Source organism: Mustela erminea, chromosome 1 (genome assembly GCF_009829155.1).
Source record: "Mustela erminea isolate mMusErm1 chromosome 1, mMusErm1.Pri, whole genome shotgun sequence".
NCBI lineage: Eukaryota > Metazoa > Chordata > Mammalia > Carnivora > Mustelidae > Mustela > Mustela erminea.
The window spans coordinates 99,291,940-99,307,913 of NC_045614.1; the positions used below are offsets into that span (position 1 = coordinate 99,291,940).

The following is a 15,974-nucleotide window of genomic DNA, read 5'->3' on the forward strand; positions in this document are numbered from 1 at the left end:
AGTGATAACAACTTTAAAAACTGTTGTACAGTATCACAGCTAGAAAATTAACATTGGTAGTTACAATAAAGAACATTTCCATCATCACAAGGATCCCGTTTTTTGTCCTTTTGTAGCCACGTCTACATCCCTTCCGCTCTACAGGCAAACACGGATTCGTTCTCCATTACTATAATGTTGCTTCAAGAACGTTATATATGGGCGCCTGGGTGGCTCAGATGGTTAAACATCTGCCTTGGGCTCAGGTCATGGTCCCGGAGTCCTGGGATCGAGTCCCACATCAGGCTTGTTGCTCAGTGGGGAGCCTGTGTCTCCCTCTGCCTCTCTCTCTCTCTCTGTCTCTTATGAATAAATAGATAAAATCTTGAACAAAGGAAAAAGAATGTTATATAAATGGAATAATATAGTACATAAATTTGGGAATTGGCTTTTAAAACGAGAGAGAGAGAGAGAGAGAGGCAAACCAGAAAACTGACTCTTAACTGCAGAGAACAAACTGAGGGTTGCTGGAAGGGAAGCATGCAGGGAATGGGTAAAATGGGTGATGGGTGAAGGAGGGCACTTTTAGTGATGAGCGCTGAGTGTTGTGTGTAAGTGATGAATCACTAAATTCTACATCGGAAACCAATATTACACTGTTAACTAACTGGAATTTAAGTAAAAACTTTTTAAAAACCTGTTTCTCTGGAGAGTCAACTAGGTTGTTTCGTGTTACTCCTTTTTCTTGCCGAATACTATGGTGTGGATGTACAGTTTAACTGTTCACCTGTTGAAGGACATCTGTGTTGATTCTAGGGGTGTTTTGGCAATTACAAATAAACATTCATATGCAGTTTTTTGTGGGGACATAAGTTTTCATTTCTCTGGGATAAATGCCCAGGAGTGCAATTGCTGGATTATGTGGTGGTTGCATATTTAGTTTTTTGGTTTTTTTTTTAAAGCCCGCCAGCCTATTTTCCAGAACAGCTATATCATTTTTCATTACTGTAAGCAATACACAAGTCATCTAGTTTCTGTGCATCTTTACCAGACTTTGGTGTTATCACTTGGTTTTTGCTTTAACCATTTTGATAGTTATGTAGAAAAGTACAACCTCTGTAGAGGTCAGTTGGTATTATCTATTGAAGTTACAAATACACATATTCTTCTGATGTGGCAGTTGCCCATATGTACTAGTGCACATGTGAAATGACTGTTAAGAGCAAAGGAATAAAATTATGTGTGTGTGTGTGTGTGTGTGTGTGTGTGTGTGTGTAATATCTTTATATACTATATGTGTAATAAAATACAGATCTCTCAGTGAGTGCTGGTTAAATAAATTGTGATTTAGCAACATAGTAGAGGACTACGCAGCTCTGAAAGAGAAGGAAACTCTTTATTGACTATGGAAGAGTTCTAAGACTTATTAAGTTCAACTGAGGGTTTTGGAGGGGTGCGGGTGGGGGTTGGGTGAGCCTGGTGGTGGCTATTAAGGAGGGCATGTATTGCATGGAGCAGTGGGTGTGGTGCAGAAACAATGAATCTTGGAATACTGAAAAAACAAAAATTTTTTTAAAAAGCAAAATTCAGCAAATGGTTGCAATATGCTACCATTTATATAGAAAGATTGGGGAAAGAATATATATACACACACACACAGTTGAGAATATATATATTAATATGTACATATCTATAATATATATACGAATTTATATAAAGAGTATACAAAATTTTATATATAATAAATTATATGTAAGTACAAATTTATGATAAACTTATATAAACTCTTATATAAGAATATAATATATAGGGGCGCCTGGGTGGCTCAGTGGGTTGGGGCCTCTGCCTTCAGCTTAGGTCATGACGTTAGGGTCCTGGGCTCGAGCCCCACATTGGGCTCTCTGCTCAGTGGGAGCCTGCTTCCTCCTCTCCCTCTACCTACCTCTCTGCCTACTTGTGATCTCTGTCTGTCAGGTAAATAAATAAAATCTTTAAAAAAAAGAATATAATATATAAATTTATATAATATATAATATACACATTTGTGTATATATATAAGCTTGTATATTTCTGTTTCTGGGAGTTACCCAAGAAAGTGCTAATGCTGGTAATTGTGGGAAGAGAGGAATGGGGTAAGAGGGACATGTTTTCCCCATATTTTTATACTTTTTGGTTTTGAGCCATTTGCAGTGTATTGCCTATTAAAAATCATTGACTAATTCAGACTTTAATAGCAATAAAGTAAAAATTAAAACTGCTCTCTGAAAATAAAAAAACTAGCAAATTATGTATTTCTTTTAAGCTTTGATTTTTTTTTCCCCTCCACCTTATTCAAAGGAGAATAATTTATCTTTTCAAGTAAAAGCTTTTTTTAACTATACCTACCTATTTACTCTATGAAATAATGTTGGTAATTCATTTATATAATAAATACTGACAACTTTAAACAATATAAATGAAAAGGATTTTTGTAAAAAAAAAATTTAAAGAACTTTGAATTTATTAAGAAATTGACAAATATTTTCTATTTGTGATTCTGGTATTCTAGTTTCCAAAGGACTTACATTTTTCATGAGTAAGAATTTAAAATCAAGATTTTGAATCTGTAATAATATTTTCTTTTACTTCTCTTACAGCAACATGAGATTTTTGATGATTGCTTTAGCGTATGCCATACCACTTGGTGTATTTGCTGGTTGGTCTGGAGTTCTGGACTTAATTTTAACACCAGTGCATGTCAGCCAGGTAAACATTTTATTTCTTTATATGTTGTAGGTATTTTTAGTTCATTTAAATTATAAATATTGTCTGTATGTCTTGGTTTAAACTTCAAGACCTGGGTAAAACATTATCTGATACCATTTTTGCAAAAGCAAAATCCTTAGGAGATAGTTAAAAATAATACTGATTTTCTTCCTGAATTTTGTTAACAGCCATGAACTTTATCTACATTTATTGGCTGCTGTTAATGATGTTAATAAACAGAAGAATAGAGGAGGAAAACTTGATTTGTTGACTGCATCCTAATCTTGCTTCACAGTTTATAAAGATTCACGATCCCATTGTCATATATATGGCTACTTTGTCTTTTTAATTTCTCACTATCTCTCTAGTCTCAGAATCTCATTTCTTTAAAAGTAATCTCATTTCTTTAAAATCATTTCACCTATATGCTTCAGGCCATATATTCCTTCTCCTCATTTCTAGGTAGCATGGTAGAAGGGCACAGAGGGCTTCGAAGGGGCAAATGGAAGAAGTCCAGCACACGGGCATGCCGTCCCACTATATGAATGAGAAATGATCTGCTCATTCTGCTTATAATGAACATTTGGATTGTGTATGGTTTTTGACTGTCACAAACAAGGTGTAGGAATATTCTCATACGCTCTTGAGGCACCTCTATATATATTTCTGTTTGGATATCTAGCTAGGAATAGAATTACTGGTGATGGTATATGCCCAGTTTAATAGATGATGCCAAACTTCCCCAAAGTGGTTGTATCAGTTTATAGTCCTACGAGCAGCACGTGAAGTTTCTCATTGCTCCACATCTTCACCAACCCTTGGCAGTGTTAGTCTTTTTTAAATGCTAATGGCTCTGCAGTTAAATGCCATTGTAGTGGTATCTTTTTAAGTGTTGAACATTTGAATATCCTTTCTTGTGACACACTTGTTAAGTCCCTTGCCCACTCTTGGGCTGTCTTTTTCTTACTGATTATAAAGAAGAGAGCTGTGCAGTAGGGGCCTCCCCAGAAGGCTATGACTATGTGGGGTCCTCAGCAAGCCTTGGCTGAGAGATGGACTGCACATATAAAGGGTAGAGCTCCCAGAGGCTTAACGGAAAGATGGCCAGGAGGTGTAAAGCAGAACGAATAGAGTAGAGGGCAAGCAGTGCTGGGCTCTTAGATTCTCGCTCCGCTGGAATGGTAAGTCCTCATTAATACCTTGTTAATATACTTGGGCTTCTTCTGAGACACAAGAATCTAGGCCAGAATTTAGAATCAAGAACCATACTCTAGATAAAATAAGGCCTGTTCTACTTAGACCCACAGTACGCAAGCCCTGAAAAAAATCGGCTGAGGAGACAATTTGGAGATTGAGTCCTACCAAGTGAGGGGAGCTCGGGAAACACTGTGGTTTCTATTCACATACCTTAATAAAACACAAAATTAAGCCTGTACAAGTTCAGGGTGATCAGTTATTAATTGAACTGCAGACTAATACAAAATGCAAAAATGAACCATTTTAGAGAAAGATAAAAGGATCCAGAATCTTTATATTATGTCATCCACGGCATGTACCCTACTGTTAAAAGAAAAAAAAAAATTAGACAAACAGGAAAATGTGACCCGAATTTATAAAGAGGAAGTACTGAATAGAAACCAACTCAGAGGTACATGTTGAATGTAGCACAGAAATGCAGGAAAGAGAAATCTTTGCTTGCTTGAAGTTTATTAATATATATATAATAAACTTACCATACATACCATATTGGACAGTGCAGATCAGAACATTTCTGTCATCATAGAACGCACCATTGGATAGGTTTATCATTATTCCTTTCACATTTAAACCTAGAATTGAATTTTGTGCTTGTTATAAGGTAGGAGTTCAGTTTCTTTTTTTCCCCATATAGGTATCCATTAACCTGGTAACAGTTTTTTAAAAGATCCTGCTTTTCTCTTTGCTCTCTAGTGTCATCTTTGTCATATTGAAGTGCCCTTATATGCACAGATGCGTTTATTTTTAATATTTTATTTATTTATTTGATAGACAGAGGTTACAAGTAGGCAGAGAGGCAGGCAGAGAAAGAGAGGAAGCGAAGCAGGCTCCCTGCCAAGCAGAGAGCCTGATGCAGGGCTCCAGGGATCGTGACCTGAGCGGAAGGCAGAGGCTTTAACCCACTGAGCCACCCAGGCGCCCCACAGATGCGTTTTTAAACAACTTTTTTCCCTCCAGTCTATTTGCCTATCTTTTATCACTTTTATCTACCCATATGTCTCAAGTATTTTAGTGTTATAATAAACCGGTATTTTGTAGAATAAATACACCCCTTTATTGAGATTTTGGCTAGAAATTTTTGAATCTCCAAAATCAGTTCAAGAATTAACTTCTTTGTAATTAATTTCTTTGTGAGCCATATACTACATTTATTAATAAATTCCCCTATGTTAACTTCTACAACTACATTGTCTAGTAAAATGGCTACTGACCAACTTGTGTCTATCTAATTTGAAATTTAAATTAGTTGTGGGGCACCTGGCTGGCTCAGTCAGTTAAGCATCTGCCTTCAGCTCAGGTCATGATCCCAGGGTCCTAGAATCGAGCCCCATGTTGTGGTCCCTGCTCAGTGGGGAATCTGCTTCTCCCTCTGCCCCTCCCCCTGCTTGTGCTCTCTCTCTCTCTCTCTCTCAAATAAATAAATAAAATCTTTTTTAAAAAAAGAAATTTCGGGGCGCCTGGGTGGCTCAGTGGGTTAAGCCGCTGCCTTCGGCTCAGGTCATGATCTCAGGGTCCTGGGATCGAGTCCCATATCGGGCTCTCTGCTCAGCAGGGAGCCTGCTTCCCTCTCTCTCTCTCTGCCTGCCTCTCCATCTGCTTGTGATATCTCTCTGTCAAATAAATAAATAAAATCTTTAAAAAAAAAATTTCAATTAGTTGATGAAATAAAATAAAAATTAACTTTCTTAGGTTCTATTTTCTCTAATTTCCTTTGGAGACTCTATATGTTATACTTTCACATTATATGCCCTATGTCTCTTAATCCCTTTTCTGAATTTTCTGTCCTTTTGCCTTTCTCTGGTTCAGACTCGCTGTTTCATCTAGCCTTTCTTTCAACTCACTGTTTCAGTTTTCAGCTCTAATATTTTTGTTAAACTCATCTCTAAGTTGTTAATTTCACTTGTATTCTGAAGTTATAACATTTTTATTTGAATCTTTTTCATAGTTTACAAATTTCTATAGAAGTACTCAATCTTTAACTTTTTTGAATTATTAAAAATAGTTGCTTAAAGTCTCATAATTTCTTGATCTGGATCCCCTGTGGGTCTCTTTATATTTGTGGTATCCATTTATGTTTTCTTATCGCTTTATGAGGTGTGCCTTTATTTTTGACTGAGTGCCAGACATAGTATATAAAAAATTGTAGAGCTCACTTAAGCATCAAGATGATGTTATTTAACCTGAGAAAGAACTAGGTTTTTTCTTACAGGAATCCAGGAATCCAGTTTTAGGAATTGAGGTAACTGCATTTCAGTCCCACAAAATACTATTCTATTTTGAGTGTGTGGTATCTTACTTAGGTAATAGCCCTTCAAAGTCACCATCTAAAGGCTGAGGTTTTGGGGCACCTGGGTGGCCCAGTCGGTTAAGTGTCTGCCTTTGCCTCAGGTCATGATCCCACATCCACGTCAGGCTCCCTGCAGAGCGGGGAGCCTGCTTCACCCTCTCTCTCTGCTGCTCCCACTGCTTGTGCTCTCATGCACTCTCTCTGTCAAGTAAATAAATAAATAAATCTTAAAAAAATAAAAATAAAGGTTGGGTTTTTTTTGTCACAAGGCCACCCACCCTACAATAGGCCCTGAAGTCAAATTTTTTTTTTCCTTCCGAGGCAGGTATTCCAAGCATGCTCAGTTCCAAGAAAGAAGAGTGTAACACCCATTTATTTATTTTTTTCATTTATTATATATTTATTCAGCCCTCTGTTTAAAAATTTTATTATTTATCCATTTTTTGGGAAGTATAGTTGACACACAATGTTACATTAGCTTCAGGTGTACAACATAGTGATTCAACAAGTCTGTACATGATGCTCTGCTCACCACAAGCGTAGCTCCCATCTGTCACCATACCACACTATTATAGTACCACTGGCTATATTCCCTATTGTAGCACCCATTTAAAAATTCTGATTTTGCAGATTTTATGCTTCTCATTATAAATCTCGAGACACCCTTTCAAGTGTCTTTCTCTGTATAAACTCTGAGAGAGAGATGAGGAGTCACACCAGGTATTAAATAAAGTGAAATTTAAAATTAAATGAGGAAGAATGAAGCACTTGGATGAATCAGTTAAGAGACCAACTCTCAGTTTCAGCTGAGGGTCATGTTCCTGGAGTCATGGGATCGAGCCCTGAGAAAGGCTCTGCACTCAGTAGGGAGTCTGCTTAAGATTCTGTCTCTCCCTTTCCCTTGCCCCCCACCTCTGCACTCACTTTCTCTAAAATACATCTTATTTAAGAATTAAAGAAAAATTGTAATAAATTAGTGGGTAGAATATTATTAACTAAAGCAAATGTCATGAACAAAGGAAGCAGAAAAGCACCACTGGCCTAAAAGGACCAGGATTACTACAGTTGTATGCACAGCGGTTCTTCGCCTGACACAGGGTCCCACTCACCCAGGGGATAGATGGAAATGTTTGGGAGGGCCTAATAGCATTAAGTGGGCCTTAGACAATGGATACTAAATGCTCGCCAGGGAGAGGGGCAGTTCTGCAGAACAGAGAATTCTCTGGCCCCAAATGCCAATGATGGAAAAAAAAAAATGTGGAGCTAAATTAAGCTTCAGGCTGTTCTCTTTCTCCAGAGAGTACTTATCTTTGTTCTGGCACCAAACACTGTTAAGTAATTGTATTACTTAGAGTAGGCTAAGCTGCTATGAGAAGTAGAATCCCAGAATTCTGAGGCTTAAGGAATTTAGTTCTCATTTACATCATAATCTAGGACGGTTTGCATAACAATCTAGGACATTTGTCCACAGTTCAGATAGCTCTTTTCCTCCCACTGGTTTAGAGACCGACCCAGGCTGCTTCCACTCTGCAACAATCCTGTCGCCTAGGACCCTGTCATTGTATGCATGGTTTAGGCTGGTGACTACATCCCGATTCTGATTATAGTGGTTGGAAAGGGAAAGGAAGCCGGGAGGAGCTTACAGCGGTCTTCCAGGCTCTCGCTTGGTGGTGGCACACTTTCATTCTGCCCACTTCCATTGAGAACTTGTGCGCATAGTCCCATGTGTTTGAATGACCGCTAAGACATACAGTCCACCTGAGTGCCTAGGTTCTACCTAGGGAACATTCTGGTGAAGAAGTGTAATGAGAAATATGACTAGGAAAATAATAAACGGTAGAATTTAGTTTGGGCAGCTCTCAATTGACAGGTCAAGTTTGGACTTGGCCCTGTAACCACAATGAAAGCCAGTAACTATTTCTGAGCAGGAAAGTGGGATGATTGGGATAATTATTCTGGCAATAGTGGGCAGAATAGATTGTGGAGACCATTTAAGAAGCTATTACAGGAATCTAGAAGTAAGAAATAAGGTAATAAGCAAGCATGGTGGCCCTGGGAAGGGAAAGAGGAGACAAAATGCACTGATACTATTAGGGATACATGGAATTCCAATGGTAACCAGTAACATGTATTGAACCAAACCCTTGTTATCCTCATTATAATAATGAGGAAACTGAGACTTAAGAGTATGAATTGGGACAGAAGCCAAGTCATAGGAGGAGTTAAAAAACATGAGTGATGGGTGAATCTAGGCAGTATTTGTAGATTGCTTGAGAAAGTTTGGCCATGAGCGGAGGAAAAACTTAAAGACATTATTAGATAGATGGAGAATCATCATCAGGTGGTAGTAACAGCCTTTACTGAGCACTTCCTGTACACTGATCACTGATTTAAGTCCTGTACACAAATTATCTCATTTAGTCCATTCTATGGGTAAGAAGACATAATTTGTCCAGGGTCATAAAGCTGCTAAATGGCAGGGTTGGAAATGTTTTCCCACGAGTGCAATGAGCTATATATTTGAAACCACCTCAAATTGTCTTTCAGTAGTCTCCCTAGGTGCTTAACCCCCATTTCTCATGCTCTCACTTGCTTTCTCTTCTGTGAGTTCTCTCTTCTGTGACTCTTGATACATCTTTAATTGTTGCCAGATGTTTGAGCACCTGATTATTTCCCAGTAGTTTCCTGTATGTTGGTTATATTTAAAACTCTTGGGTCAGTGACTGTCTTCTGTCCTTTTCCTGTTTTCTTAAGGGTTCTAGTACAAAGTAGTACATACTTGAAAACATTTATTTGTGAAACTGATTATTTTGTTGATTTAAATATTCCGATAAAAGTTAATCAAGAATATACCTACTTAAATAAATTGGATTAGTCACACATGAATCCTTTTATTTTATTCATTTTCTTAAATAGTATTTCCGAGATTTGTTGCCATTTAGTTATTGATAAAATATTGAATTATGCATGTATATAGAAATGCATACATATATATTGAATTATGTATTGATTAGAGAAGATCTTTTTTTCACGCTTTCTTAATTGCAGCCTTATAGTCTTATATTAAACGTGTCTGCCACTTTCTCCACAGGTAGATGCTGGCTGGATTGGATTTTGGTCCATAGTTGGAGGCTGTGTTGTTGGAATAGCTATGGCAAGGTGAGAATATTTTACGTTAACCCTGTGAGTGGGCTGAACCCAAACCAAAAAACAGAAAAATGACTGCTTTTGATAAATGTTAAGATTCAGGGAAAAATAAAACAGGCAAAGGTCAGAGAAGGGCACTTGTTCAGACTATAAGAAAATTCATATGCAGTAAAAATTTTCCTGCTACAAGAAACCTTTCTCAGGAGTAATCTGTCCTAAAATGTTTTTGGAGGATGGAGATGTATTTCCAGTGTAAGCTGCCTCACTCCCATATTATTGGAGAACAGGATCTACAAGTGGAACCCAGAGAAAGGCATTACAATAATAACGACAAATTGATTACTTAATTGAGAATAGAGAAGAATTGAAATGAACTATTTGTAAGAGCATCTCTAGAACTTTCCATGAAAAGGGAGGATCTGATTAGCAGAAATTTATTTTCAGTCTTTTTTGGCAGATACATCCCTGTTTATTCCCTTTTGCTGAAAAATGCACATAAAGACTTCCGGTTTCACCAAACTCCCTTTGATCTTAACCCATTATAACAACACATTTTTAGAATGAGTCAGAAGAAGGAAAAAGTCTCATTTCTTTCTAAAAAAAAAAAAAAAAAGAATGGAAATATCACTTATCCAGATGACTGCCTGTAAAACTATTCTTGGTGTTTCCAAGGAGATAATACTCATTCACTTCCCAAATCATTTACCTTGTTTCATCAAAAACAAAATTAGGCAATCAACTTTACCAGAAAGAGAAGAATCTAATTACATATTGGGGGAGATCAAATAAGATATGTAAATCGCCTCAATTTCTAAATACTTAAACATAATTGACACAGGATAATATTATAGCTAGACCTTACAGTTTACATAGTGTTTCTGGGATAATGAAAGAATAAATTGACACTGTAATTTCTAAATCACTCTAAGGTTTTTACAAGTTAGGGAAATATAAGAATAAAATCTAAAAGCTAAAGAAGAGGAATAGGCAGGGAGCATTTGTGGGAAATCACTACATGGATACTGAAATACATTGACCTGTCACATTTGACAGAATCTTATCTAATTTTTCTAATTAAATCTCCAAGCCAATTATAGTGAGTCATCATTAACCAAATCCTATTCTGAGCACCACATAGGTCAAAGAGGGAACTAAGATGTATCAAAAATGACATCTCACGTGTACCTTTCACTTTATATTTTTTCTGTAAACTCTTTATTTTATCTATATAGAAATAGAGCTAGAGGAGAAACTGAGAGTGAGGACATTTCTGTTTTTAATTTGTTGAAATGGAAGTTCTTAAAAAAATACTACCCTTACTTTGGAATCTGAAATCAATTGTAGCTATCTGCTAGGCCTAGAATCAATTTTAAAGTTATGTTCATAACACCATTTGGGGGATCCCTAGAACAGAATCTCCTTAAAGACGTTAGTGCTTAGGTGATTTTTTTTGTAATTATGGTACTAAAGGCCACTAGCAAATGTCCTAATAGTTACACTGTTCAAATGGTATTAACCCATTTGAAAGGACTAGGTTGGAAGAAGGGGAGTGGGGTTATGGACATTGTGGGGGGTGTGCTGTGGGGTGTGTGGACCTGGCGATTCACGGACCTGTACCCCTGGGGATAAAAATATATGTTTATAAAAAAATAAAAAATTTTAAGATTAAAACAAAACAAAAAAAAAGAAAGGACTAGGTTTACAAAAATAGATAAGGTCACAGTGGTTAGCTTATTCTTGTGTGATCTGGCCCTGTCAATGTCCTCACTGCTCAACTTTTTTCGGTTCTGATTGTACCAGAAAACGATTTTATTCTCTCATACCTCACCATCTGCCTGTGAGACAAGTACATTCTTGCAGCATACCAAAACATAAATCAAAAAAGTGTTTGGTGGGCGTGAAATTATAACAGTTTTTGGATTTTCTTGAGGGAAATTTCTACCATGCTGTAGAACCTTTTTCAGAGTACTTAAGAATTTTCTGGTAGTGAACTTTCATAGTCGAGAACAAACCTAAGTCATTGGGCAAAGATGCATCAATTTTTTCCACCAAAAGATGGCATCAGCTGTCATAGGAAGCTATTTTAGCCTAGATAAGGCTTACAAACATGATTAAACTTGTCACATCAAATAAGCATGAAACACAAAAGATAGTATTGAAAATTCTAAGAGGGACACTAATGTAATTACAATAGAAATTAAGATCAATTTTAAAGCTTCAAAGTAGAGGAAACATGGTAGGTGTTATATTTGGGATAGAATCGCTTTTTCTACAATAGAAACAATTCTCAAGGACAGAGTAAGTTGTATGTAGGCACAGCCAGAGAATTGTGCCTATACAGCCAACAACTATAGGTGAGGAAAAGTGGTCGGCAAATAGAAAAGTTGTGGGTCTTAACGAAATAATAAGCATCTCTACCGTTTGCCTTTTTATTTCATGTTAATTCAGAGAAAAGCAGGAATTTTGAAAACTTAAAATGCTATGAAACATAAGTTACAACCTTTATAGGATAGTATTTGTTACTCCAGAGCTACATTCTTGCTTTCAAAAGCTTACAGTCTAATCGGAAGACAAAAAATATACACATGCCAAAACAAGAGAAATGCCAATAGAGATAAATGCTGTGAAGAAACAGGGTATGGAGATGGGATGAATGGTGAGGACTTCTTCCATGAGCATGGAGAGTCTTATTGAACTTACTGAGACCTGAACGACCTGTGGAGTAAGCCGGAGTGAGTCACATCAGGAATGGGAGGAACCAGCATTCCAGGCAAACAGGACAAAGGCAAAAGCTACATCTTGCTGTGGGAAACAACCCTCGCTTGTACAAGAAACAGAAACAGGGCTGTCCAACTGGAGAATAGTTAGGCGGAGGGAGAATGGAGGCAGAGACCAGATTATATAGGAGCCCAAGGGGCTCTAGGGGTAAGCATTTGTATTCTCTGAGTTTGAATTTGGGGAGAGCCATCTTTGCCAGTTTGTGTCAACAGGTTAGCCTGTTTTCTAAAACTAGAATAGTAGGTGCTCGTTATAGAATTTTGGGAAGTATAGAAAAATATTTGAGGAAAGTAAAAGTAGCATTTAAAAACACAGAATCCAGGGGTACCTGGGTGGCTTAGTGGGTTAAGCCTCCGCCTTCAGCTCAGGTCATGATCTCAGGGTCCTAGGATCGAGCCTGCATCAGGCTCTCTGCTCAGCAGGGAGCCTGCTTCCCGCCCCTCTCTGCCTGCCTCTCTGCCTATTTGTGATCTCTCTCTTTGGCAAATAAATAAATAAATCTTTAAATAAATAAATAAATAATAAAAACACAGAATCCATCCTGTCAGTTACAGATCTTGAGCAGAGATCACATTTTGTGTGTTTTGTAAGAGGAAAAAAATACCTGCCACAAAGTAACATTTATCACATACATACAAAATAAAAGGTACCAGTTAAAAAAAGTTTTGTTACTTGCTTTAAAAAGAACTCATGGAAATTTTTTCAAGAAAGCATTGTTTAATGAAAGTGTGTCATTAATTTAAATAGTACCTTCAAAATCTGGGTAGGCTTATAATAGAATGTTGTTTCTTTTCAGGTTTGCAGATTTTATCAGGGGTATGCTGAAACTAATTCTTCTCCTCCTGTTTTCTGGGGCTACCCTCTCATCCACGTGGTTCACCCTGACCTGTTTGAACAGCATTACTCACCTGCCTTTAACCACAGGTAAACAGAGACTATTTTGAACTTTGAATAGATATTTTCAGTTCATGAAAATATATATAACCCAAAAGTAGGAATTTTTCTTGTTTTCTATTCTATAGAAATAGAATAAGTAATTATAGTTATAAAACTATAAAAATTATAAAACTAATAAATGTAAAAAAATATTTCCCAAGTCCAGGCATCAAACTATCTTCCTAACTAAAAAGAGTTCAAGGACCACCTAGGTGACTCAGTGGGTTAAGCCTCTGCCTTCGGCTCAGGTCATGGTCTCAGGGTCCTGGGATCGATCCCCACGTCAGGCTTTCTGCTCAGCAGAGAGCCTGCTTCCTCCTCTCTCTCTGCCTGCCTCTCTGCCTACTTGTGATCTCTCTCTGTCAAATAAATAAATGAAATCTTAAAAATAAAAAGAGTTCAAGAAATAATGAAAAATACTTTCACTGGTATTTTACCTATGGAAAAGAAGTATAATCTTTAGTCTAAACTTATATATAGCATAGAAAAGCCTATATTCTTTTAAAATTCATATCAGAGCATAATACAGAGATTTTTATCTTCTTTATAGCCATTACATCATTGTTAAGAAATAAGGAAGATGAGTAAAGGCATAAAGCTTTGATGTTTGAAGTATATACCAGTAAAATTTCTTCCACCATCACCTATAGGTTATTCAGTCTTCTTATATCATTAATATAAATCAAAACTTACTGGCAAATACCTATTAGAAGTATATTATAGGCAGCTTACTTAGCTCATCTGATTGACCTGAAATATTTATAGTTGCTATTGTACTGTTATTAATAGTATCATTTTGGGAGTCTGCATTAGCTTTCTATGGCTGCTGCAACAAGTTACCACAAATATAGTGGCCTAAAATGACACAAATTTATTGTCTTACATTTGTCGGTTAGAAGTCCAACCTGGGTCTCACTAGGCAAGAGTCAACCTCCAGGGAAGAATCCACGTCCTTGCCTTTTCTAAATTCCAGAGGCTGCCGACATTCCTGGGTTCGTGGCACCATTCCTCCATCTGTAAAGTCAGCCGTGGGTCAAGTTCTTCTCATACAACACACCAGCACCTTTCCTCCAAGTCACATCTTCCTCTGAGCTCTCATCTTCTGCCCTGCCTTCCACTTTTAAGGATCCATGTGATTACCTTGAGTGCACCCAGATAATCCAAGATAATCTCCGCATTTTAAGGTCAAGTGACTAGCAACCTTAATTCCATCTGCGGTCTTACTCATACATAGACTAAAGGGACCTTCCTCTATGGAGTCCCCATAAAACATACATGCCACTGGGCAGTTGGTCCCTGTAGAGCTACTTTCAGACTCTCGTGTACTCTTATCCATGCAAGTGCTTGTTACAACAAATAATCCTACAGTCCTCCAGTCTACCCTTATAACAAATAAAGCCATAATTAAACACATAATCCCATAGGTGGCTATTACTTGCAGATGGATTAAAAAATCAGCATCTTTAGCAGAATTCCTTTTGTTAAAGGAAAGGAAAGGGAAAAGCAATAACAGAGCTCTCTTGGTCTATAAAATGATCTGTCATAGTATCCCAATTTGCATATATGTGCTCTGTAATAAAATGGCCAGCAATTTATATATCAGTTTATATATCAATTTATGTATCAAATTTTTCAAAGATAACCTTTATTTTAGATATCCATCTGCCCTGGAATACCACAGCAAATTCACAAGGGCATCATGGCTTATTTTAAATTTCTGAAGGAAACACAGGGATATTCCCTGTCAGACCCTTTGTGAACCTCTAGTTCGAGAGAGTGTCCAGTCTCCTCATTAGATCCCTGCTGCATTCTTTTTGATAACATCATATCTTTGAAAAGTTTGGTTTCCTGCAGTGGCTGTGATAAAAAGTAAACACTGCACAAAAATCAGGAACAGGATATAAGGGTGGGTGTCAGTCTGATTCTCAGGTTTGATTCCAAGATTTGAGAAGTCATGCAGTGCCCATCAGATTGCCCATATCTCATTAGTAAGTGATTGTGGTTATTTGAGAATGCAATAAAAATATATTTCTTTCAATATATGGGTATTATTTTTTAGATGGCCACTAAATTGTTAGGACATACACATTTATTAAATGGTTTGGCCCCAACTATGTAATTAACAGAATGGTTACTTATTTCTCTTGGCCTTGGACATACTGAGGCACTAAGTGTGCTATAAAGGCAGGTTTGGAAATTTCTACCCTGTACCATCCTGCCAGGAATCCCTCTCTTTAATTTTTATTGCTTTGCCTGTAAAGCCCAGTCGTCCAGAGTAATAGCTTTTGGATAATGTGTACTTTTTATATACTAACATTCCTACATTACGGTTTTGGAACAATTTTGGCAAGTATTCTGAGCCAGAATTTTTTGTTTTATTTTATTTTTATTCGGGTATGATTTCATAATTTAGCAGTTGCACAACATTCTGTTGGAATAGTTTTAGTTTGCAACCCTTTGAGTGCGTTACACTCGGATGTGTGTGTGTGTGTGTGTGTGCATGTGTTACTGTATGTCAAGTACATATCTGTTAGATTCTATACTGTATGTCAAGTACATATCTGTTAGATTCTACAAGAACAAAGTTGTGAGTACATAATGAACATATATTTGCCCTTGAATTAATTGTATAATATTCATTGTAAGACATTACGTTCATGAAATTTTATGTGTTTTCTATTTGCTATGATAAAAGTAACAGTTTTATCTCTGGTTGGGGGCATCAGGAAAATTTATTTTTTACTTCCTTTTTTGTCTAGATCTGTAATAATGAGTGTGTTACTTTTACTTGTTTCTTTTATGTTTTACTTGTATAATCAGAAAAAAATGTGTTGAAAAGTATACA

At 36.9% G+C, this 15,974-nt stretch overlaps 1 protein-coding gene across 2 annotated transcripts in view; it reads left to right on the forward strand.

Moving 5' to 3' along the window:
- The window catches only part of SLC49A4 (solute carrier family 49 member 4), a 72,900-nt gene that overhangs the window by 34,270 nt on the left and 22,656 nt on the right, over positions 1-15,974 (forward strand). For both annotated transcript variants that reach the window (XM_032335145.1, XM_032335142.1), the window contains exons 5-7: positions 2,616-2,724; positions 9,360-9,427; positions 12,990-13,117. In XM_032335145.1, coding sequence (XP_032191036.1) covers positions 2,616-2,724; positions 9,360-9,427; positions 12,990-13,117 — 305 coding nt within the window. The remainder of the gene's footprint in view (positions 1-2,615; positions 2,725-9,359; positions 9,428-12,989; positions 13,118-15,974) is intronic.